Genomic DNA, 26,898 nt, shown 5'->3' with positions numbered 1-26,898 from the left:
GCAATAAAGGTAGGTGGTTGCACTGCCAACTTTTCACGAATCTCCAATCTCAAACCCTCTCAAATCTATTTCTCTTGAGTTCATCAGTTGCTACTTCCTCCGGTGCATACCTAGATAACCTTGTAAATTGTAATTCATAGTCAAAGAATGACATCTCATTTTGTTTCAATTCAAGGAATTCAAGTTTCTTCCTCTCTTGATATATTGGTGGCATATACTTCATCTTGAACTCCTTTAAGAATTCTTCCCATGTCATTGTCAATGGTTGTGTTTGGCTACCGGACTGCTCTCCCACCGTTCTAGCATCCTTAAGAAATAATGAGGTTGCATACCTCACTTTCATTTGGGTTGTCGGTTGGGTATTAAATTGTGTAAACACACCTTTAATGGGACTTTAGCCATTCCTCTGCTACAATTGGATCAGTTGTCCCCTCAAACTCTTTCCCGCCATGCTTTCTTAACTTTCCAAAGTTTGCATCCAATGCAGTACGTTTAGTGGAGGTGGTGGTCATTGTTGAGCTAATCTTCTTAACTCTTGACTATTCTGAGCATACCCTTGACTTTTCCTTGTAATCGCTCATTTTCATGCATCTGTTCGCTTCAATATGATGTGCATGAACTGACGAATGTGAACCTACTGGGCCAGTGGAGTGCTCATCCATGCCTATATCATTAACAAACTTCACAACAATAAATGGTTGTGCATAATTACTATATGCTTGCATGTTATGCTCTTAATCCCCTCTATTCCCATCAATTCAATCACACAAGCATTTAACATATTGGAACATATTAAAAATTCCAACTCACTTTAACATATCACAACACATACACACCTTCATATAACATAACATAAACACAAATATAAGTACTCAAACTTATGTCCCAATGGTCTAATCCCCGCTCTGATACCAAAAACTGTAACACCCCAACTCAAACTTCCCATTGAATAGCAATATATATATATATATAACTTTATAAACATAATTTACTACTTAGTTACAATATACATTCATACAATTTAAGTGGCATGACATACTTAATATATATAAGAAATATTTATACAGTAGTTTAATTCACACAAGTTCCCAAAATGCCCCAATGCTTTAGATAACTCCTATGGCCCACCTGATAATATTGACTGATGCAAAAAGAGCAATGCACAGCTAAGGCTATCTACAACTGCACTAACCTGAAAAAAAAAATTTGCTAAGGAATGAGCTAGCGACTCAATAAGCATTTAATTTACTAAACTATAGTATATTAGGCTAGAATTATCAAATCTTTATCAATACAGAAAATTATACCAACACTTAACTAACAATCACAAAATCAACCATTTCGGTTTATTCTCATAAACATATAATTTCATCTCACGTAATGCAAATAATCTCAAACTCAACCAAGTCAAATAATTCAATTTCACATTATTTCTATCAAATTAGGATCGGATGACTCATCCTTACATTTCCTCACATTTTTAAATTTCGGTAACCACTTGACAAGACTATCCTTGGCTCGGTCTTGCCATCTCACATACTCGGGTAGCTATCCGGCTCAGCTTTCCGATCACACAATATCCATACAAAAGTCATCAATCCTTAATCACAATCATTTCACTTCACAACACATCACAATCAATTCACTTCACAACACATCACAATCAATTCACTTTATAACAAGCCAAAAACATAACTAATATCAACTCAGTCAACCAAGAAATTATCAAGTAATCAAACAGCAGTCCCTACTCAATATACACAAAGTTTAGTCTATTAAATACTTACCAAAAGTTATAGGATAACAAAGTAATCCTATTCTTTTTCTCTTACCACTTCCTTGCCTTTGGATGAACCTATTCACATATTCAATACAAATACAATTCAATCACAAGGCATAAATATATATATATATATATTTACTATCAATAAAATATCATATTTCAACAAAATAACATATATTCTAGATATTAATATGATGCATGAGATGAATGACAACAAATCAATATATTTGTTGATGAAGGCAGCTTCTAGGTACTGACTTAGAAATTACACCAAAACTTATGTACAATTAATAAAAATCTCATATTTTCCAGAATTACACTTCCATTTTTATAGAAACCATAGCAGAAAGAATCACCTCAAAATCGTTGGTATAGAAATAGTTATGGCATTTTCTATACAGCTGCTCAAATTTCCATCTAAACAGAACAGAAAAAACGTTTCCTATTAAATGACCAATCAAACGAATGAATTTTCTGATGAAACTCTCCAGATATAAAGTTAACATTCTAAAGTTTCTATAGACACTAATTTTACTCAATTTGGACTTTTCTAGCTCAAGTTGTGAAACATACAATTAGCAACAAATTTCTGAATCCTAAGCCCGATTTCTGCTTAAAACAGTTTCGGGCAGGCCATATTAAGTTCAACATATCTCACGTTATACTCAACCAAAAAATTATGAAAGCTTTCAGACATATACTACATATATAAATGAACAACTTTCATGTTTAACTCTCTGCTTGGTTCAGCCTCTAAATGCCTCAAAATGTCAGCACAAAAACCAGGTCACCTGCTGAACCAAAAACAGAGCAGCAGCAAAATCGAACCTCATAAGTTCCTACTCACTCAACAATCTGCAAAACCATTTTACAGAGATATTCTTGAGACATATACCTACAACTTTCATGTTTGAAAATTTTCGAGATAAAGCCTCTAAGGTCACGAAATCATAAGTGAAAAATCTGCCCAGAAATTTCAGCTTCAAGATCACAAGTAAAAGCATGTTTACTCTTGATTAAACAATTCCAAAACACATAATCATCAACAATTTCATATCATTAACCCTAATTTACAGCAAAATCAAGCAATTAAAATTACTCACCTTTGTTTTCCTTGATTAAGAAAGCCCAAATCTTTCAAGCTTAAAAGAAGAATTTGATTTTCACTTACTAAAAGTTTTGTAGAGTTTGATTTGGAAAATCAAAGTTGAAGAAGGAAAGGAGAAAAATGAGAGAGACAAAGAAGAAAAGGAAATTGGAAAGCATACGTAGATAAGAACAAATGAAAGAGGTGGTATATTGGTGTGGAAATAGGCAAATTACAATTTAATCCTCTTTCTTTCTAACTTTTCAATTTAGTCCAAAATCATTACTTTTCAATTAAATCAATATGTAACTAAATAATTTATTTATCTACCACATAATATAATAAAATAGATCATATATAATCATGATGCAAATGACATATTTAATGACATGCTAATGAATATTAATTATTAATAAAAAGAAATAAATAAATTTGGTTGTGACATTATTCTTCTCTCCTTTTTTGTCTTAATGATTTAATTAAAACCTTTATTGATTTTTCCAAATTAATTCTTTCATTCACTTTTTAATCATCCAAATTTTAAATTTTTAAATTTGTCTGGATCTCTTTTAGATATTTTATTTAGAAATAAATAGTATTGAAACAAAGATTATCAGATATTGAGATTCTTAATAATCCATAGAGCACTAATTATAGTGAAGCCTAGTAGCTAATAATTTATGATATATAATTATCTAATATTTTATTATATTTTATTAGTATCTATAATAATATATTATTAAAATTATTTAATAATATTTTAAATTTGTCTAGAATACGGGCACTCATCTATTTTATAATTAAAATAGAAATTTTATGAGGTTACTTCTTATAATAAAGAATTGGCCAATTACCTAAAATCTTCAAACTATACACATTTTAATAAATTTATTCTATTCTATTAGATTTTTCACATCAATCCCCATTCTTTTAATTTTTAAAAAAATTATATTAGGGCTACCACGATTCTAAAAATATGATAGTTAGATGTTAATGCATTTTTTTAGATAATTAAGTGAAAATCATTCTAAACCCCAAAACACATATTCTTTTATATTCAAGTTGAACATGATAGGTCATGTTTACATTTTACACTTTTAATTTAAAATCAAAAGGTTGAGATTTTTTTTAAAATTTTGAATTAAAAATTTATAAAATAGATAGTTTTTATTGCATGAAAAATCTCAACCATTATTTTTGAATCAATGGTCAGGATTATATAAAACCTGACTTATCATGTTTAGCTTGAATATGGAAGGATTTTAATCCGCTCCCCAAATAGTCAAATGTCAGGGTTCCATTAGGATTCTTCTAGCTCACTTGTTCTTCATCTAAACATTGTTTGTTCAAACAAACAAAAATATCAACAAAGAATGGATATCAAGCAACGACAACATCATCTTTTAATAAACTCAAAAACAAAAAACTCGCGTTTATGGAAGATAAAGTCAGTTTTTACTACCCATGATACATAAACAATGCCAATTGCATTTGAGACATGTGCTTAGCAAGCATGAAAACTACCTCTTCACCTTATGCCTATTAGCAATCAAAAATCCCCTCAGTATGCTCTCTACTTCGCGTCTCCACATCGACCATACTCCTATTTCTTTTAGTCCTTCATTTTGTTCATACCCATTTCAAATTCATGGCCTAAGATGGACTCTCCACTCCTTAATTCAACTTTGAGATTAAGCTTTTTTATAAAAATGAGGATGATGTTTGTAAATTAGTAATCGCAAGCACACGAATCGTTTTTATAGTAATTTCTCAAGAAACTGTAGGGTCACTATTATACAAACTACTTATCATACAAAAACACTAAAAATAAATCTAAACACTTTAAGCCAATATTTGGAAAAAGTATAATATTCACAAAAGAAATAAAATAAGTTATAAAGTAAATATGCAAATGATATGATTAATTAAAACTATATGATAAAAACAGTATTTATCCTAGCCAATTATTTAGTAATCCCCTTGTTTTAACCTTAAGCCTACATCTAATGAATGAGATGGTAATTTTCCTTTTCCTTTAATTACTCAAGCTAATAATGCAACTAAAGTTTCTTATACCAACATAGATTGCAATAAAGATGATGTTGCTAATACATTCAATCTAAAGAATCTTATAGCAATTATTATTGTTGAATTAATATAATGGTCAACTAAGAATAATAACTGAAACTGATAAAGATATGAAGGTAAAAAAATCACTCATTAAATAAAAAGATAATAAGGTTCATACATAAGTAAAAGACTAAACTAAACACTTAAGAAAACTAGCCTAATATCTAATGACCAGAATCCTTCTAGATCCAGAATTCTTCAAGGTATTAAGATGATTAGTTCTCACTCTCCACTTCTTAAAATCACCTTAATCTTGAAAAAATAATGAAAACTAAAACTAAATATTTAGAGAAGATAAGCCGTAGGGAATTTTGTAGAGAGGAATAATGGACAGGTGCAAACTGTATAATTGTATATCTGGTCTCCAATACTTGTGGAGATTCCTTTTGTAGAGTCGTCCTCTAAATACAAGACTTTTAAGAGTTATCTTCTAACAACTCTTAATTATCCTAAATATAATAAATAACTAATAATGGTCCATAATTACAAGACTAATTAATCCCTCCTTTTGGCATTGCATTATTCGGTCAGGCATGTGAAAATAGCATTCCACACGTCTTAATTCTAGGTCTTGGCAGCAGTAATCCTATTTAAGCCCATTTGTTACTATCTTGCTCCATATTTTCTCTTTTTGGCTAATGATACCTAAAATTGGACAATAAAGCTAAAGTGAGGTAATAAGCATATATTTCCACATATTATGTATATAAAATATACTATTAAAGTACTAAAATATCCTAAATATATATACACATAATATGAATCTATCAAATACCCCCACATATAAACCTTTACTTATCCTCAAGTATATAGCAACTTAAGAATTAACCTTTGTAAAAAATAATGAAGAACATTCATATTCATCTTCAAGATATTACTTTAAAGAATCTCATTAATGCAAAGATTATGGCAATCCAAGAACAACTTGAATTAAATTTTTTCTTTAAAAATGTAAACTCAATCATTGTTAATCAAATGACTCAAGCATCTACCATTCGTACATGTTTCACAATAAATAGCTTAATTCATCCTCAAAAGAGACAACTATGATGCATAATCCAAATCATCATAACCTTATTCAAAAGGCAAAACCTTCATTCATAACAAGAGATCAATAAATTATCATAAATACCTTCTAGAAACTTATTTTTAATAATTTTAAGTCAAAAATACGTGTAAAACGGTATTGAATTTTAAAAATCAACCAATCGACATTGTGTAGAGCCGATCGGTCTGCACAGAGCCGATTGGCTCTAAATATGGGAAGTTTATAAAAAGTTTACAATTTAGTCCCCGATTTTACGAAATTCATCGTTTTGAACCTCAAACTTCATTTTCCTTGACAATTGAGTCCAAATTGATTCTTGGAAAAGTAATTTTAATTCAATTATCCTCAACCCTGATTTGGTTTCGCCCATCCTCAATCTCCCGAGACTCGAGAAAGGTAGTAACTTTCATTATAGGATTTTCTGTAATTCTCTCGATATCTAGATCCGAAAATAGGTGCTGACAGCTACCTCCTTTTTGTCGAGATTTATGCAAATGAACTTTAAATAAATAGAGACAAAGGAGATCTAGAGATAACTCAAGCATACAAGAACTGAATTATTTTGGCTTGGGGCTGTACTGATACTTGTGCAATGATAATTTGCTTCATGACAATCTAATGTAGATAGCAACGAAATCTATTTTCTTTCCTTAATTTTACGCCCTAACTTTTGCCTAAACTACCTTTCAGATTTTAAACTTAACAAACTCTATTTCTGTCTAAGCCACCGTTTCAGATTTTCAACTTAGCAAACTCTATTTTTGCTAATGTCTTAACTTTTGCCTAAGCTACCCTTTCAGGTTTCACCTTAGTTCTATTTTAGCCCAAACAACCATTTCGGGTTTTCGACTTAGCATTTTATATTCTTTATACTTTTTTTATTTTCTCTCTTTTCTTTTTCTTTCTCTTTTTGTAGATTTGGTTGCTTGAGTACTCGCAGTCTCTTTTGTCAAGTTGTAGTTAATTCCACTAATTTTTAGGACTTTTCCTTAGACAAGATTTCTTGAATTAAAACTAAAAGGCTCTAGTTTTGCCAATTCATTGTGCATGATATCAAGATTGATAAGGACTTGAGTGCTATAAATTCTTGAATTTTCCCGCAAGAAGTACAAGAACAAAAGTTGAAGAAAAAATGATCTTGCTTTTATTCAGATTTCATAGATTCTACTTCTTATTTTGTTCTCTCTTTTTGGTAGTGCGCAAGCAATGAAATCAATGTGCGAGTTTGACAAGAACTCTAATCAAATTTTTTTTATTTAATAATTGCACAAACGTGTACATTTTCTATTTCATATAATATTATTCTTGTTATCAACTAGTCCATTCGGATTTTCTAGTCGAATATTTTCTCCTCATTTTATTTTCTTAACTTTTGCCTGTACAATTATTCTAGTCAGTAGGATTTATGTCTTCCTATTTTTTTTATTTCTCTCAAAGATAGTATCTGGTATAGATTGATTTGTGAACTTATTGCCCCCGAGATTTGAACTCCTTTCAGCATCTTCGAGCTTAATTTTTCTTATTTGATATGGAAATTTCTAGCTCGATCTAAATTTCTTTTTGGAGTTAGATGAAAACGGTCTTGCATGTTGAGAGCACCAATCTTTAATCACTTCTATCTTTGGAGGCCCTTATTATTCTCAAGATTGTAACTAATGTAATGGAGGATGAACTTGGCCTTCTTGCTTTGCTTCCAGTATTTTGAATAATTTTGCTACCTTGAATTCAATCATATTGTGTCAAATACCATCTTTTTTTCTTTTTTCTTTTTTCTCTCACTTTTTCCTCTCTTCAATAATTAAATTATATGTAGTAGAAATATACATAGGATTATCATTATGCCCAAATTAAATAAATCAATTCGAATGGAATTAATGTCAAACATACTCATGTAGTAATCACTGTCATGTAAAATATCATTAAGATAAATATCACAAAACAAGCAAAAATTAAAGTTATATCATTGATCCTAAAAGCGTAATCATATTTTTATCTTAAAACAAATCGAGAGTTGAATGTTTTGAAGCTTGATCATCTTCAGATGGTAGCTTTTCAATCTCTATAGCTTCAAAGTTTTCCATGCTCCAACCAGCTTTAACATTTTCAATTTCTTCTACTTGTAAGCCCTCATTGTACAAGTCTGCAAAGGTCTTGGGATTCACCATCCACAGCTTTTCCACCTAAGATGGGGGAATATTTCGGACTATCATCCGAACTTGATCCTTTTCAGAAGGATTGTTCTTCATTAGAACTGCTTTGAAATTTTACTTTTTCAATTCTAAATATCTTATAAAGACTTCTAGGTGAGCATTATAGTCGTATTACTACACAAAAGCATCACAAAGCCTTTTTCAATCAGACTTGATGGCCTTTCCAACCCATGGTACCAATTCATAGGTAGCCCTTGTAATGAGAGTACAAAAAGCTTGATGATTTGGGTCTTAGCTGTCACGACCCGATTTGTGGGCCCGTGACCATCACTAGGGAAGGGTAGGCTTAAGGCCACCAAGACCTATAGTAAGCCTTACTAATCAGCATTTCAAATATGCATATAAACATAATATTATACCAGTCCGACATGCCATACACAAGTCTATAACTGGACACTAATAAGACTCCATAATTTGTTACAGACCAGATCAAACATAACATATCAAGTATACTACTGCGAAGAGTCGAGAATTTAAATTAATTAAAAATATGAAAGTATAAATTATTTACAATAGACCCGATGGAGAAGAAATTGGGACTGTCAAACGTAAGAAGGCGGAGAGTCCTAACTGTCACTTGAAAAATTAAATTTGAGACTGTTAGCCTCGAGAGTGAGTTAAAATCATATAATCTTAAAACAATTACAATTTCCTCAATATAACATTTATTAAATCAGGATGCCATGTCATATATGTAATTATAAATAGTATAAATATAGGCAAACACAACTTATTTAATAATATATTGGAAATTAAAATTTAGTAGTCTCCAGTGAGGCAAACATGTAGATTATGTGAAATAATAATAATAAATATTAAGATAACATTAAATATGATATTAATGATAATGAAAATAAATTTACTAATTATAATGCTAATAATATTCGTAGTAATTATCAATCAAATGGAATTACTCATAATAACGATAATAATAATTATACTAATTACTAATAGACTAGCATCGTATTTAATTTAGACATGACAAAGGCACAGTTGATTATATGACTTTAACTCACAGTTCAGTTGCGCTCTGAAGTTTGCTCCTACGCCTCGGGTGGAGCTGGCTGGATGGACGGATTATCTATTTATGAAAATACTCAGTTAATAAGATAATCTTAATTTTTCCTAGGCCTAGACTCCTAGATCAGACTGCTTAAGAAAATTCAGACTCGGAAATTCTACCAAACATTTGGCAGAACCTCCTCTAAAATATGAACATTTACCCCCCATATAATGGGTCCAGAACCTGCTAGAAACACTTCAAATATTCTATAATTAATTACTCGATTTGTAACTCCGTAGTAGTTAAAGAAGCTAACCTAGGTCGAAGGAAATCTAAACCTAGGCTCTGATACCAACTTTGTCACGACCCGATCTATGGGCCTGTGACCGGCACTAGGGAATGTGTAGGCTTAAGGCCAATAAGACTCGTAGTAAGCCTTACTAATTGACATTTCAAAGATGCATATAAACATAATATTATACCAGTCTGACATGCCATACACAAGTCTCTAACTAGACATTAATAACACTTCACAATTTGTTAGAGACCATATCAAACATAACATATCAAGTATATTACTGTGGAGAGTCTAAAATTTAAATTAATTAAAAATATGAAAGTATACAATAGGCTCGATGGAGAAGAAAGTTGGGCTATCAAACGCAAGCTGACGGAGAACCCTAACTGTCACCTGAAAATTAAATTTGAGACTATCAGCCCCGAGAATGATTTAAAATCATATAATCTTAAAATAATTACAGTTTTCTCAATATAACATTTATTTGATCAGGATGTCATGTTATATTATACTAAAATACGTGCCATGCCATAATTCAGAAAGAAATTACTATTGAAATACTTATGGGACGAGTGCCTCTACAGAACCTTAACCCACAATACTAGTAGCCTGTCGGCTCCCTTATTCCAATAGGTCTGGCGCCCAAAGAGCGAAGCTCAACCAGAGTCCTTAATCCGGCTTGAACACTTGATTCCCAAATAATTCGGCGCCTAGAGAGCAACGCTCGAATAGGGACCTTCCTCTGGCAGTCAAACTTCCACAGCCTAGAGAGTTATACTCGACCAGGACAAAACCCAAAAATAATCGTTACTACTTGTCTCTAACTATCACCGGTGTGCACGCGGTCCTGATGCAACCCATCAGGTGGCATGTTCTACTATCGCCTCATCCTAATGTCACAATCATAACATATATAGTAAATATAAACAGTATAAATATAGGCAAACACAACTTATTTAATAACATATTGGAAATTAAAATTTAGTAGTCTCGAGTGAAGCAAACATGCAGATTATGTGAAGTAATAATAATAATATTAAGATAACATTAAATATGATATTAATGTTTATGAAAATAAATCTACTAATTATAATGCTAATAATATTTGTGGTAATTATAAATCAAATGGGATTACTCATAATAAGGATAATAATAATTATTCTAATTACTAATTGATTAGCATCATATTTAATTTAGACATGACAAAGGCACAATTGATTATATGACTTTAACTCACAGTTCAGCCTCGCTCTGAAGTCTGCTCCTACAACTCGGGTGGAGCTGGCCGGATGGACGGATTATCTATTCACGAAAATACTTATTAATAAGATAATCTTAATTTTTTCTAGGTCTAGACTCCTAGATCAGACTGCCTAGAAAAATTCAGACTCGGAAATTTTACCGAAAATTCAGCAGAATCTCCTCTAAAATATGGACGTTTACTCCCCATATAACGGGTCCAGAACCTACTAGAAACACTTCAAATATTATGCAATTAATTAACGGGAGTGGGACCACCAAATCTACATTATTTTTCTAGACTCTGCAACACACCACATATCACAATTATTTTACAGAAGGTCCAACATAATATTTATTTCGACAACCAACCAACACATAATTTTCTGGTATTTAAACTAGTTTTCTGGTATTTAAACTAATTCAACACAGTCACATCTACCACAAATCAACATAATAATTAATCATACCCATTAATTGTAGCATTTATATTAAGTCATAATTAATTAAATTTAATTAAGTTAATTTATCCAAAATTGATAATTAAGCAACAATATTTTCTACCATTATAAAATAATAAATAGGGTCTAAATAAAATTATATTGAGCCGAAAATTCAAAATTTTGCATGTCCGAAAAACACCAGGGTCCACAAGCCGGTACTGCCAATGATGTCGGAATTCGAATCTGGAAGCTCCTACGTGAAGCTTGAGTTGCGAGGAGTCTGAAAACACAAAAGTTTTGGCTGAAAAATCGCCAGAAGACACTGGATCGAGGTCGGAAAGTCTCGGCTCCGACAAGCTCTCACACAGCTGTTGGTGGGGAAATCACGGCTGGGAAGCTTGGCTCGGAGGTTCCTAGTAGGGGGGAGCTCGGTTCTAGCGTCGAAAGAGTGAACGGATGGCGGCAGACAGTCAAATCAACGGCGGTAGCTCCTTTTCCCCATGCGGAGGTCAGCAGCGAGGGAGGGAGGAAGAGGAAGGTGGCGCAGTGGCGAGGAGGGGAAGGAGGAGAAGCTAGGTGACTAGTCGGTAGCTTGATCAGCGTAGGCGGGAAGAAGGGAAGGATGTCGGTGACGGGGGGAAAGGGGAGAAAGAAGGAAGGAAAAAGAAGGAAGGGGGAAAGGAAGAGAGAAGAAAAAGGGGAGGAAATTTTTTTAATCTTTATTTATTTATTTATATTTATGATTTTTTTTAAGTTACAATAGCAAAATAAGTAGTACTCACGAGAGTAGAATATTGCTTCAGGTGCGCCTTTGGATCTCCAATTCTATTGAACTTCTGCATTTCATTCATTTGAAATTTAGAAGGAACCTTGTCTTCTCCAATCAGCATCAATTCATCGAAATCAAAGGTTGAATTAACCCTTGATCTTTCAGTATATCTTGCATCTTGTCAATCCTTTTAGTCAGACTTTGCAAAATCTTGGATTCCATAATGGATTTTGCAGTAAGAGCTGACTCTTTCTTAGCTTGTTCTAGCATGTAGTCATCTAGATTCCAGAGGTGCTCACCATGTGCTTCCACATCATGAGTAGTAGTTGTTGTTGTAGTAGTAGTAGTCTTTTGGATAGCCTATTTCCCAAAAATCTCAACCAAAACTTGTTGGAGTTCCTCTCGAATCATAATCCTTAGTTCAGCTATGATTGTAGTCTTGATAATATCAATATCTTGCTCGAGGACCATCTGTAAAAGTAATGGACTTCTTGGGCTCTTGTCTTAATTGTTGGTAAGAATGACCCTTTTGATATCCATTCTAGCTTGACACCCTCTTGTCTCTTTCAAATCAAAGGTGATAAATCTATATGGCTAAAAGACAAGGTGTTAGTATGATGTATGCATTGCAGGGGATGCATGATGCACGTGCTATGCAAAAGGAAAAAGAGAAAGGTTTAGCATACACAAAGTCATTATACAAAGCATCCTTCCGACCTTATTTCTCCCACACACGATTCATGATGAGTGCTTCTTCTTTAGGATTTTGGGCCTAGGTTTCCTACCAACAAGGGATAGTAAGCCCAACGCGCATGCCATAATCTCTTAAAGCAGATTTAAAACAAACAAGGCCAATGTTTTTCAGTATAAGTATAAAGCATGCATATTTTGGGCCCGGGGCCTGATTCCATATGTTCTTAGGCCAAGGCTTTCCAATACTTGGGCTTAATTACTTATAAGGATAAACATTTCATATAGTAAGCAACAAGGGATCCTAAGGGAGATTGCTACTGTTATTACCGTGACCTGAGTCTTGAGTAAGGATAAAAGGCTCCCACAAGTAAAAAGTGTTCTTCATTGGCTCGTCTCTCCACTCAAGGGTCCATGCGATGAAGGAAATTCACTCATTACTTGTGAGTGATGGTTAACTAGTGTCGCAGTTATAGGGTTCGAGTGGAATCAAAGAACCACTAACCGATATTATCGGGGCTATAGGGACCAATGTGCACAATTTGTGAAAGTTTAATGATGCAAACACCACCCATTAAATAATAAAATTAAAGACAGACATACATTAGAATCAACTTCTCTTATCCCTAGCGGAGTCGCCACTGTGGGAGGCAGTTTTGGACACGCACCCAGGTATCTTTAGTGACTACGGCACTGCAAGGCTTTTCAACCTAATCGGAAACACGCTAACTAGTCACTGAGACTAGCGCGAAGATGGGAGTCGCCATTCGGGTAATTCACCTGGACACTTTTACTAATGAGTGATGTTTCTCGATTCCATAAGGAAGCTTACATCATAAATCCAGAGATGGATCCGGAAGTGAACTTCCTCATTTGTGTATAGTCGTCTTTAATTTTATTATTTAACGGGCTATTTCCTGTAAATGCAACATTTATATATTACACATCAAGCACGAAAATATGTAAGGTCCCCTGAATCTAGCCCATTTTATTAAAGCACAACCCATATTCCAAGTTATTAACTTACTAATTAATTTTGTGCAAAGCCCACTTAGTCTACTCTAATTATAAGTTATGCTTTAATTTTCAACCTTTAAGTTTAATGGACTACCTTATATGAATAGGCTCAATTCAGTGATCTTAAATCTAATATGGTCCAATCAATTCAATTAAAACATAGCAAAACCCATTAAGTCTATATGGATTTTAAATTTAGGCCTAATATAGCATCTGCTTATCCTAATGGACTACAATTTTCATGCCAAGTCCAATTCTAATGTCTAATATCTATATGTCCAGTTTTAATTAGACAATCAAATAGCAGATATATATCCAAAATAAAGCAAAAATAAAGTGCAGAAAAATTAAATCTAGCTATTACAATCTTCTTAAAACTAAAAATTAAAAGAAAAATGTATAAACTAAGTTATAATATATAAAAATTACCAATAATTGCATAAAAGATCCAAAAATAAGGCTAAAACTGGTGCAAAACTGATTGCCTCTAGGGCTTGGTAACAGCCCGTTTTGCATCTTTTCTCGATCCTCCCTCGCCCAAAAGCCGATTTAACATGCACTAAAGATAAAAACATGATTAAAACTCAGAAAATGAAGTAAGAATCATAACAAAACAAATCAAATTAAGCCAGATATCATAAATACAATAAACACCTTAGAAAACGAAAAAAAAACTAATAGAAGGCAAATAAAACTTCACATGACAGATCCTAAATTTCAATCATACAACCTTAGAAATCTAATTCAATTGCAAAACTATAAAGAACAAATAAATCCAACATGTAATCCTAATAATTTGACTAATCAGATTCAAAATATAAAAGCAAACATATTATAAGATTCAAAATCCTATATATTCTTATTATTATTATATTCAAAATCTAATAAAATCAACAACATATTAATTCATAAGAAACCCTAATCTAATCATGTAAAATATAGGAAACAGTGAAAGTTATCCTAATCATGTTCCTAGAATCATAAAAACACAAAAACCAGTTAAAGGGAGAATTGATGTTGATGATGTTGGATGTGGGGGAACTCTCAAGTTGTCACCGCAGTTTGCTGATCCGCAAATCTCTGAAGATGATGAGGTTGTTAAATCAAGGATCGGTTGAGAATCCAATGCTGCTTAAGTTTGGAAAATCTTTTGTCATTCCACAAAAAGGTTTCCTAATCTAGGGTTTTTTCTTAGTGACTTTGCTCTCCAGTTACTAAAAAGGCTCTCTGCTTAATCGAACGTAGGTTTTTAGTATTTTTTAGTAATAGTAGCCTATAATCGATGTAGCTCTTCCTAGATCTAAAGCATCATGTTCTATTTATAACAGTAGGGTTAGAAAATCTTAAATAACTACTTAATTATCTAATTAAAAAGAAACAATTATCTTCTTCTTTTATCAGATACTCAATCATTTTAAGATTAATATCTAATAAATCAAATTAAAATCCTTATGATTTAAATAATTATCACTAAATAAATATTGAGAATTCTAACAATTATTATAAATATCTTCTAAAAACTTATTTTTACTAATTTGAGCATTTTAAGTCAAAAATACGTGTAAAACGGTGTTGAATTTTGAAAATCAGCCAATCGGCTCTGCACCTAAATATGGGAAGTTTATGAAATGTTTGCATTTTAGTTCCTAATTTTACGAAATTCATCATTTTGACCCTCAAATTTTATTTTTCTTGATAATTGAGTGAAAATTGATTTTAGAGAAGTAATTTCGATTCGATTATCCTCAATCCTGACTTGGATTCACTCATCCTCAATCTCTCGTGACTTGAGAAATACAGTAACTTTCATCATAGGATTTTTTATAATTTCCTCGATATTTGAATCCGAAAAATGGATGCTGACACTTGGCATGAAATCCGGCAACAATAAAAGGAACCGAGTTAATATTAGAGTTATTGATTCGTTCAATTACTAAAATATTATCATTTAAGTTCATAAATTAGTTCTTTTCTTACTTTTGAAATTTTATTAATCTTATATGCTTAAACGATGATATTTAATAATGAGGGTGCTGACTCAATTTTTCTTTTTTATTATTATTGTTGAAATTTATACCACGTCAATAAATTTTATTGGTAGTTTCATCAAAGATTAAAATTGAATCAGTGTTAAAATTTAAACAGTACATATTTGATAATAAATACAAAGTGTACAAATTTTTGGCAATTAAATTTTTTAAAAACAATGGTATTTTGTTTTAGCACACCATGCTCAGCCCCAAGAATGCCTAAATGGGAATCCGCGTGTTAGCCATTGATTTGATTTTTGGTTGGCTACGAAATCATATTGGAGGAGACGAATTCAAAACTTAAATAAAATTAATAATATAAACATTTTATTGGAAAACGAAAAAAAGAAGAAAATGAAATAAAAGAAAAATCTGAGCTTTGACTGCCCGCAGCATAATAAGAATAATAAATAAAATAAAATAAAAATTTGGTAAACGCTCTCTTCCTCTTCTTCTTCTTCTTCTTCCTTCTTTCTCCCCTCTTCTTCTTGTCTAATGCTATGTCCTTGAATACTAACAATACAGAGAGAAAGCAGAGAAACCATTGATTCTAATTGATTTTTTTTCTTAATTTATATGATTTGATAATAATAATAAGAAGAAGAAGAATAAATAATAATACTAATAATGAGTAAGCACTCAGTTGCAGGTGCTTCTCGCACCTCTAAACCCCCGACCTTCTTCCAAAAGATCAAGGTTTTCCTTAATTATTTTTTGAATTTTTTTTACTTTGTTGATTGCTTTCTGTCTTTAACTCTTGAACCCATTTTTTTTAAAAAATTCTTGAATATGCTGATCGTGATTGGGTTTTTTTGTTATTCTTGATTGAGCAGAGTTCATGCCTGAACTCATCATCCCCAGACACAGGAAAAGGAAGAAGTAAATCATCAAGTAAAAAGATGTCACATGGATTTCAGCTTGTAGAAGGCAAATCAGGACATGATATGGAAGACTACCATGTTGCTGAATATCGAAAAATCAAGAATCATGAGCTTGGCTTATTTGCTATCTTTGATGGTCATCTTGGGGATCGTGTTCCTAGTTATTTGAAAGACAATCTTTTCCTTAATATACTTCAAGAGGTTCTTTTTCTATTTTACTTTGCTTATTTCTTTCTCTCTTTTTTTTTTTTGGTTCATTACTGTTCTATATATGTTGCTATATGTATGAGTCCTGGTTTTCTTTTACAGCCCCAGTTCTGGGATGACCCTAAAACTGCCATTAAAAATGCTTACAAAAACACTGATAAGTTTATATTAGAGAATTCTATGCAATTGGGACCTGGGGGCTCCACCGCCGTTACTGCTATTGTTATCGATGGCAAGGACTTATGGGTTGCCAATATCGGTGATTCTAGAGCTGTTGTTTGTGAGAGAGGCTCTGCCAATCAGCTTACTGTTGACCATGAGCCGCACACTGAGCGTAAGAGGATTGAGAAGCAAGGTGGCTTTGTCACTACCCTTCCTGGTAATGATATATGTACATACTAAAATTAAGTTTGGGTTGAATTCAGTTCAGCTTCTTTCTGTTTCTCTTTTTCTTTTTACTCATAAGCTCATAAATTATCTCAGGAGATGTTCCTAGAGTTAATGGTCAACTTGCTGTTGCACGTGCTTTTGGAGATCAAAGTCTTAAAGCACATTTAAGTTCAGAACCTGATGTAAGACATGTGCCTATAGACTCAACCATGGAGTTTGTTATATTAGCAAGTGATGGGTTGTGGAAGGTTAGTTCTCACAGTACCTTATAAATGGTATTTTTTTCTCTCATTTTTATGATATATTCTTATAACTTGTTTGTTCCACCCTCTTATATTTTAGCTTTTGTGAACTTATTTATACACTTAGGATTTAAAGGTTAGAGTTATTTCTATTAATGCAGATCAATCTCCTTTCTCATACTATTTGCTTGGCGTACATGTATATAAGCACTAACAACTATATGTATGAGTGTGACATACTCTTTCCTTTTGCCAATTTCATTTGGGAAGCTAAGATTGTTTCTAATATTAGGCTTTTATTTAGTTGGTACTCTAACCCAAAATTATAGATAATTATATTAAGAGACTAATCTTAAGGAGTTATTATTTGACAATGCTTGCTCTGATGAGTAGTAGGAGTGCTTGCAAGCTTTGGAGAATTTACTCTGCTTGCAGTTAGTTGGTGTCTGTTTGAGAACATTGCTTATGTTTTACAGTACTTCATGTTGCAGCTATATGGTGCTATATTCCTAATTCTTATGGCATGTTAACTTTTAGGGCATCTACAGGTGTTTTGGATAGTAAACATGATTTAATGATTTCACATTGTTGCATCTATTTTTATTCATTTGTTGATTAAATCAATGGGTTTTATTAAACCTTACCCTTTTTCTTGTTCTCAATAGAAGAATTATTAATGTTATTGCGGGAGTTTAGCTTTGTGCCTCAAACAAAAGGATCCTTGTATTCTTCTTTCATACATTCAAACAAGAAAATTGCTAATTGTATTACTAACATTTTTTTCTAGCAAATATGCACCAGTATGCCATTAGTGCCAAAGAATTTTACTTGCTGAAAGTTTGAAAAGTCTCAACTTTTATAAGCAAACATTTTATTGGCATAACATATCAAATTTTGGGAATGGGTAGCAAGAGTTTTCAAGTATCGTCAGCCAAAGGGACAAATAATTTAATAAGGATAAATCAAACAAGTGAAGTGTACAAAATTCCTAAAACTTTTAGGATTTTGGTTGATCTCCTAGAATTATATTATTTAAAGTGGCTCGGCATTATAATTCAGAGGTAGAAAAATGATGCAATCATGCTCTCTATAGTCAGTTTAAGCTCTTCTAATATTTTCTCTTGCATTCTTGGACCACACTCATGCATGTAACTCGAGCACAAATGTGTGTTTCCTGGAAAATTCACGACTCTTAGGATAATGACAATTGTAACAAGGTTGAACTATGTTTTCCTGTGTATTGTGCAAACTTTGCATGAGTGTTCTAAAGTGTTCCGTTTAGAAAACTTGTCATTGGCAGTTATTTGTAAACATTAATCAACTAGTAAGTATTACAAATGAACAGTTAGATGTACAGATATAGGATTTTGTTACACCATTATTACAAGCTGGAGGATGTAACTCTAATCCTGTATTCCACTTTTACAAGCTGGACGACATAAGTCCTTGTCATTCTCCGTAATCAGCTTATGGAGGTCACTGTTTGTGGGATGTTGTTGCCACTTTTTTTGGTCCCACACACTTGGACTGCCCATCCGTTAGTGGATGTTTTGCTGGGGAAGTCTACTTCTTATATTCCATTGACGGCGAGATTAACTAGGTTATTAGGAAAATGATCTGTGCTACAAAAATGAGTGACATTTTATTGTGCATTGGACAACTGCATGAGTTTTCATAGTTGTTCCTCCTGATGCACTTATTATCGGTAATTATACGAGTATGATACAAGTCATAAGAGCTAAATTATTAATCTCATGAGGACAATATTCAGGACACACGAATGGTGTGTTTAAGTCCTTATAAATGGAAAAGTCTTTTTATTGAGATTGTTATATCCTTCATTATAGTGTTTCTGCATTCAGTACATATCGTGATCCAGTGAGATAAGATCACAATGACTAAAATTCTGCAAATGTCCTTATAAGTTGCACATTAGTAATAACCTAGTTCTTCCACTACTAAATAAAATCTTTCATTTATGCTATATTCATTTATGTTACTATAAAGAACATGATTTTCACTTATATATGGAAATGTTTCTGGTATTTGCATATTTACACCAAATAAATTTAGCATAGTTATTAATGGCACAGGCACTATTTAAAGTGCCTTAAACTCTAAAAGGTGAGTGAATTGTCAATGCACACATAGATCCGCTCCTTTGTAATATTTTAATTTGCGGCCTTTCTTTTCCCTTTTTTCTTTAATTTTCATCCATAAATATCCAAGATTGATTTGACTATGGAAGTAAACTTGGTATGAACCCATACATGCTGAATCAAGTTAAAACAACTATATGCAAGAAAGAAGCCTTGTGGCTTTAGATCAGACACAGTCTATATGAGGGAAAGAAAATATTGTTGTACACAACTAGGTTTCTTCTATATGTCACTCCATTTGTTGATTCATTCTAACTCTTTGTGTCAGTCCTCCACCCTCTCTGGCTCTTGTACTATTCTTTCCTTTCCCCTTTTTTTGCTTTCCTTTTCTAGGTGCCTCTCACTTCTTACACTGACAACCACGAAAATATTTCTCTTGTAATATTAATTTATTATTGTACCTTGGAGGAGCGATTTTTTTTTCTTAAACGAACAGAGCAAGAAATAAGAGGGGCAGTGATATTTTTAAGGGGTGCAATCATAGTATTTCCGTCAAATTTAGTGTTAATATACAAAATTTCCGAGAAACAATTGGGGGGGCAATTACCTCACCTGCTTTGATGGCAGCTTCGTCACTAATAGCACAATCTTTGTGCCAAGTCATTTGTTAATTATGCCATGTCACGTCTCTTAGGATTAAGTTTTATGGACTTGGTTTTTTCAAAATATCATTCTATTAATATTGAAGTATGAATTATCTATGTATATGTTTTTAAATTTATTTGCTTTTAAATTTTTTAAAAAAATCTCTTATTTGTGCCTCACTTATCTCAAGTGCATGCCTATGCCTTGTGCCTTGTGTCTAGGCTCTAGGATCTCTTAGCGCGTTAATTCACTTGTGCATTTAAGAATTATAGACCACAGTAATCTAGACTAGAGATGTAAATATATATTAGAAAGTATTTTCTTGCTTATACAAGGCATTAGTCTACTTTTTTCAGGTTTTGGTTTCTATTTTCTGGTAGGAGTTTCAAAAGGCTGTTCTTGTTTGTAATGCATATATTTACATGTACAACCATCCAACCATTTCTTTTTCATATCTAAGCGATTAGGGGTCTATGGGATTTATAGTCCTGCATTTGTTATGATATCTGATAGGTGAGCGGATTCTGTGGTTTATATTCTTGAATTTTGTCCAAGGACCTCGTGAATGAAACATTATATATATATATATATATATGTGTGTATGTATGAGCTCGACACCACATCCAACTCAAACTTTAATCCAAGGTGTACGAGTTCAAACACACTTGCTTTGTACTATAATCCCAACAGAGTATGCTAATCAGTTATCTAATACTTGGCAGGTAATGCAAAATCAAGAGGCAGTTGATTTGGTGAAACCCATTAAGGATCCGCAAGCGGCTGCCAAGCGCTTGACAACTGAGGCATTAGCAAGAAAGAGCAAGGATGATATATCATGCATTGTGATCCGTTTTGGATGATTGTGGTTGGTAGCACACTGCCATTACCAAAGTCACCGAGCATTGATATATGTTGGCCCTTCACATTATGAGCTAGTTGAGTATATATTTGAAGCTGGAAACAGGGGGCTTATCTGGGTGTGAAGGCTTTGTTTATGTAGTTGTAATTTTTCTTATTGTTTAGAAAGCTGAGTGTTAGAGGAAGTGGTGAAGCATTTTTTATTTGATCAAGGAAAGAGATACCCTTCATGGTTGATGATGCCAATGATCTATTTATTTGCTGGGGATTGGGGTGCAATTAATGGGGGCTAATTCTTTCATTGGACAGATGGTAGGAGTTAAACAAAAAGTGAGTTTAGATTCTAATTCTGTGTATAGGTTGTGAACATAAATAAGCTAATTGTGCTACTTTTCTGGTGTAATATAGTGCAGTGGTGGTTGTGGTTATAGATTTATATATCACACAGTGACTGCTACTTTGTTAATGCAGTCTTCTTGTTTTTTTTTTTTTTACCTATTATTATAATATACTACTGTCACATAATTACTTTGCTTTTTGACAGTCTTTAAACTTTAGCTGGCCAAACAGTTTCTTAGATTAGTATAAGCACAAAAAGGAGTTCCCCTTTTTCACCTTACAATGATACCCTCATGATTAGCACATTCTGAATAGTGTATATAAGCCAAGTCAAACATTTTACCCTATGTTTGGCTAAGTGGTGGAAAGGAAAACTAAAAATAAGGAGAGTTAAATAAGGATGAAAAATAAAAGAAAGAAAGTTGATGTTCTTTAAATTTAAATTTTCACATTTGCCCTTCACTTTTACTTAAGTATTAATTTATTTCTTTTATGTTTATTCTTATTTTTTTCTTTTATTTATTGAATCATTATGTTGTGCCATAGGTGTAAGCACTATATATATCTATAAGAATTAATATAATTTTAATTATAATAATTTATTAATATAATTAAATACTACGAGCATTTCTAAATGACTCTTTATATAAGCTAAATTTTTTATTATAAATAATTATTCAACAAAATAAAACTCTAACATTTTTTATTTGTTAAAATATAAATTAGAGAATGGATTTGGCTCTCTACATTTGGAGAGCCAAGTTCACTCTGTCTTTATTGTTATTAATACATTACTATGTTTTGGCCTTTTCCTTAAAAATAATTTTTCTTCTTTCTCTATAAAAAAAAAAAAATTAAAACATTAATATTTGTTAGATAAATCAAAATAAAAATAAAAATGAAGAAATATTGGATTCAAAAAAATTATTTATAAATAAAGATATTCTTTATTAAACAAAAGATGTTTTTTTGAAATAAAGAGTATCATTACGGATGCTCTAAATTAGCCATTTATATATAATACTTAGTTATTGATAAATTAAATATATTATTTTTTATTAAAAATTTAACTATTTTTTAAATTTAATCAGTAGTACTTAATAACTATAAGATTCATCTATATAATTTTAATTTATATAAATAATTAAAAATTAATATAAATTTACCGATAATTTAAATAAGTAGAACTTGCTGGATTAATAAATTAGTTAAAATAATATGAATTGATTCTTTTATAATGGTAAAAGTATCGTAATGATATACTATTTTTATTTTTTTATATTTCTTTCATTTTTTTTTTGTTTTCGAAACCAAGCGGTTAATTTTCGATTTTCTCTTCTCCAATTTAATTAAATAATGAAAAAGTTACTACCATCTTTTTAGAGGGTGTTAGATTAATTTATTCTTATAATTTCCAGCTAATATTTTTATATATGCATATAATTTCTGATAAAGGACAGGCCTTTATAGATACTGTAGACTAAATTATTGGTACAGACAGTCTCCTTACTCTAGTATATTGGAATGAACAAGGGTCCATAACTGCTATCATTGTATGCATGCATTAAAGAGATGGGCAGGATATTTAGATTGGATTCCAAGTAAGGCATTAATAACTAGAAACTTCAGGAGGGTCCCAAAGTCCTGAGAAATAATTTACTGGAAGCGTTTATGACAAATCTGTTCTTCCACTAGGCCATCTTCTTATCAAAGATATTAATGTATGTTTGCCTCAAAAGATTTTGTGCATACCTCACCTTCCTGTAATAACTAGTCAAAACTCCTTCCTGTAATAGCCAGTCAAAATTGGCTATTATTCGTCAAGAATATCTAATTTCTGATAATAAATGTATATTTCAATTTAATTAAGATTGCAGATAGTCTCAACTTAATCAAAATTGTTGATGGTAAGTACATATTTGAAGTTCATTGGTAATCATGTAATGAATGTTTCCAAGTAATTACGAATTGGAAATGATACGCCCGGAATTGGTAAAGATTTTGTGAGGATCACTAAGTAAATATGAAAACTATCAAGAGATTTAATCAATTAATTGCAAAGACTAGATGAAAGAAATCAAATTATACACAATTCTTGTATTAAAAAAGCTAAGTTTTAGGCCTCAAGTCAAGAGCACCACAGAAGTGATACATTCATACATACATATGAGATGATATATAAGAATACAAATTTTGATGTAATAAACAGAAATGGAACTATATAATTAAATTATTGCTATAGATTAAACTTCTCATCAGAAAATGGAAAAATAAATAATGCTTTGAAAAAAAGAAAAAAGAAAACACACAATATTGGAATCAGTCCTCATTGTTGCAGCGGCAAAAGAATTCTCAATTTCTTAAATAAGAAGCCGATGAATGACATCATTACATAATAGTAATGGCTTGGTTCTAGTAGTATGGAATTGTTGGAGGAGGAGGAGACGCGTATGATACTCCTACAATTGGTGGAAGTGGAGTGTTATCGGCTGGTGGTGGTGGTGACGGAAATGGGGATAGTGGGGGTGGGGGTGGGGGACTTTGGTGATGAGAATAAGAGGGTGGTGTTGGATAATGCCAATGTTGTTGTGGAGGTGGAGGTGGAGGTGACGGCGAGTGGTGATAGCTTGGTGTGGATGATGGTGGAGATGGTGGAGTTGTTATGCACCCAGTTGGTGGCGGAGATGGGAGGGGATGGAATGGCTCTTGTGGAGGTGGAGGTGGAGGTGGAGGTGGACTTTCTCTTTTTGGTGGGTAATGCCCATGAGTTGGAGGAGGAGAGTGTGTGTATTCATTCTTCGGTGGAGGTGGACTTTCTCTTTTTGGTGGGTAATGCCCATGAGTTGGAGGAGGAGAGTGTGCGTATTCATTCTTTGGTGGAGGTGGTGGCGAGGAGTAAGTGTCATAACCAGGTGGTGGTGGTGGTGATGTTTTGTGTTGATAAGGAGGTGACTGGTACTCAATAGGTGGTGGTGGTGGTGGTGGTTTATGATGATAAGGAGGTGATTGGTACTGAACTGGTGGTGGTGGTGGTGGTGATGTTTGGTGTTGATACGGAGGTGGATAGTACTCAACAGGCGGTGGAGATGAATGTTTAGGAGGAGAGGGAGTGTACTCAACCGGTGGTGGAGGTGAATGTTTAGGTGTAGGAGTGTAGTCAACAGGTGGTGGTGGAGGTGGAGCATGATGCGTACTTGGTGAAACTTTTTTAGTAGGTGGAGGTGGAGCATAAGAATGGTAATGAGCGGGTGGAGGTGGTGACTGCTCGACTACTGGAGGTGGTGGTGGGGGTGGAGGAAGATGTGTTTTGGGCGATACCCTTTTAGTCGGCGGTGGCGGTGGAGAAGGTGGTGGATGGTAAGACTTTGCTGGTGTCTGTGGTGGTGGTGGGGGGGGATGTGATCTTGTAGAAGGCGAAGATTTTGAAGTGGGTGGTGGTGGAGGTGAAGGCTTAACAAATGGCCTTCTAGGAGGTGCTAGTTTGGGTGATGGTGGATTCCCAACTGGTCGAGGTTTTCTCCTTGGCGAAGGAGATGAGCCACTACCACTACCTCCACCGCCGCCCCCGCCGCCAGAACTTCCACCACATTTGAACTTACTGCAGTTGACAGGACGAGCTTTTTCTGAAGAACACTCTTTAGCAGATCTTTGATCCATCTTTCCAGGAATGCAGTTCTTGGTACCTTTTGTAAGGACCCTGCTGCCTCCAATAGCAGCGCAGCTTGGGGCTTCGCCAGTGAAATAATTGAAAGAATAGGTAAAGTTTTGCAAACTTGGCAACTGGCATATGCTTGCAGGTACAACACCTGTAAAGCTGTTGTGTGCAATATCAAGCTGTTCCACCTTCTTCATGTTACCAATAGAAGAAGGCAATGAGCCCTGGAGATTGTTAAAGCTAACATCAAAAACTGTCAGCTCTTTGAGCAACCCAATTTCAGGAGGCAAGCAACCAGTGAGATTATCATTCATCAGAATGATCTCATTAAGAGTCTTACCCATGTTGCCAATGCTCCCTGGAATGCACCCACCAAGATTGTTGTTTGCAAGAACAAGAACAGAAACTGGAGAGTTGCCAAGATTTTCAGGAATGCCAAACTGGAATCTATTGTCGTTCAGGAAAATAGCATCCAGAGGACGATCAAAGAGATTAGAAGGAACGGACCCTTCAAACTCATTGAAACGTAGATCCAGGTACTTGAGAGAAGGCAAGGAAAGAAGGACCTTGGGAAATTTACCGACAAAACGATTGTTGCTGAGGTCAAGCTCATGAAGGAGCTTGAGTTTCCGGAAAGTGGCAGGAACCACACCACAAAATCTGTTGGAGTTGAGATGGAAAAGTGCTAGATCTGTCAACAGACCAAGCTCAGGTGGGAGATAGCCAGCAATATCAGCATGATTAAGGTCAATGCCAGCAACAACTCTTATCTTGGGATTACTAGGAGAAGGTGCACAAAAAACACCCATGTAAGAACAAACATTTGGGCCTTTCCAATTGGTTGTGAAGTTAAAAGGGTCAGAGAAAATGGATTGTTTCAATGCTTGTAAAGCAATGTAGGCTTGGCCAAGTCTTGGGTTTTCAAACTTGAAACTTGGATCTACTTGAATGTCTAGCAACTCATCTTCGTGGGTTGCACAAGAGATCTGAAGAAGGAAAGGAAGCAAAAGAAGAATGAAGAAGAAAAAGGGAGGAGGAGAAGAGGAAGAATAAGACATTTGATTGGTTGGTGACGGTGATGGTGGTGACGGTGGTGGTGCTGGCGGCAGCAGGGAGTCACATGAAGGAAAGAGATTGTGCCGTATGAGAGATCCTTTATGTCCATACCCATCTCTCCACTCTTTGTTTTTATAAAGACTGAATAATTTTTTTAAGCCTTGGGGTTGATGTGCTTTTCACTTTTTTTTACTATTTCACTCACTCTTTTTGTTGTTTTCTTTCCTTTCTCCAAGGTTTTGCATATTTTCTTTTTTATTGATTGCCTGTGACCAATATGGTAAGGTTGTCATAAGGTAGTTGTCCATGTTAATTAATTATATAGTTTTACTTTGAAAGTGTCTTTATTCCAACTTTCTTAATATAATCATTTTCTTCTATGTTTATGGTTTTAAATTTTTTTGAATTGGTTTTGCTTTTCAAATTTAATAAAACTTAAATTTTTGGTTGGTTATAGTTTTACGATATAAAAAAACTACAACGAAAATCTAATTTAACCTAACATTATATAGAAAACATGTTTTATTTTATTACATAGAAAATGTTATTGTCGTATATTAATATAGAAATTGAAACTCATTATTTATTCTAATATGACATGTTAATTTAGATTTTTTATAATTTTATTATAACTTTTATTTTATTAATTATAATTTCTTTCACAAAATAAAAAAAAAATTGTTAATTCAATAAAGCAATGTGATATGTTAATTTTTATTGGAATGAGTTCTATTTTGGCCCTCAAACCTATTGCTGAAGTTCATATCACCCTTTTGACT

The 26,898-nt window shown here is 33.1% G+C and overlaps 2 protein-coding genes across 3 annotated transcripts; one reads left to right on the top strand and one right to left on the bottom strand.

Annotated features, from left to right (window-relative positions):
- The first annotated feature begins 15,966 nt into the window (after positions 1-15,966).
- Positions 15,967-21,551, top strand: LOC8264484 (probable protein phosphatase 2C 44). 2 transcript variants are annotated; one of them, XM_048371209.1, is made up of 5 exons: positions 15,967-16,178; positions 16,581-16,829; positions 16,938-17,214; positions 17,319-17,473; positions 20,934-21,551. In XM_048371209.1, the coding sequence occupies exons 2-5, from the start codon at positions 16,647-16,649 to the stop codon at positions 21,069-21,071; spliced, it is 753 nt and encodes a 250-aa protein (XP_048227166.1). In that variant the 5' UTR covers positions 15,967-16,178; positions 16,581-16,646; the 3' UTR covers positions 21,072-21,551. The 2 variants fall into 2 exon arrangements, with proteins under 2 accessions (XP_048227166.1, XP_002514493.1); XM_002514447.4 differs by lacking the exon at positions 15,967-16,178 and adding an exon at positions 16,185-16,443.
- Positions 21,552-23,476: 1,925 nt separating this feature from the next.
- LOC8264483 (leucine-rich repeat extensin-like protein 2) lies at positions 23,477-26,523 on the bottom strand. Its single transcript, XM_002514446.4, has one exon. It carries the CDS (start codon positions 26,119-26,121, stop codon positions 23,821-23,823), a length of 2,301 nt encoding a protein of 766 aa, XP_002514492.2. The 5' UTR covers positions 26,122-26,523; the 3' UTR covers positions 23,477-23,820.
- Between the last annotated feature and the right edge of the window lie 375 nt (positions 26,524-26,898).

This window comes from Ricinus communis, chromosome 2 (genome assembly GCF_019578655.1).
Source record: "Ricinus communis isolate WT05 ecotype wild-type chromosome 2, ASM1957865v1, whole genome shotgun sequence".
NCBI classification, from domain to species: domain Eukaryota; kingdom Viridiplantae; phylum Streptophyta; class Magnoliopsida; order Malpighiales; family Euphorbiaceae; genus Ricinus; species Ricinus communis.
Note: the sequence above shows the minus strand (reverse complement) of the source record. Positions and strands in the feature narration are given on the sequence as shown.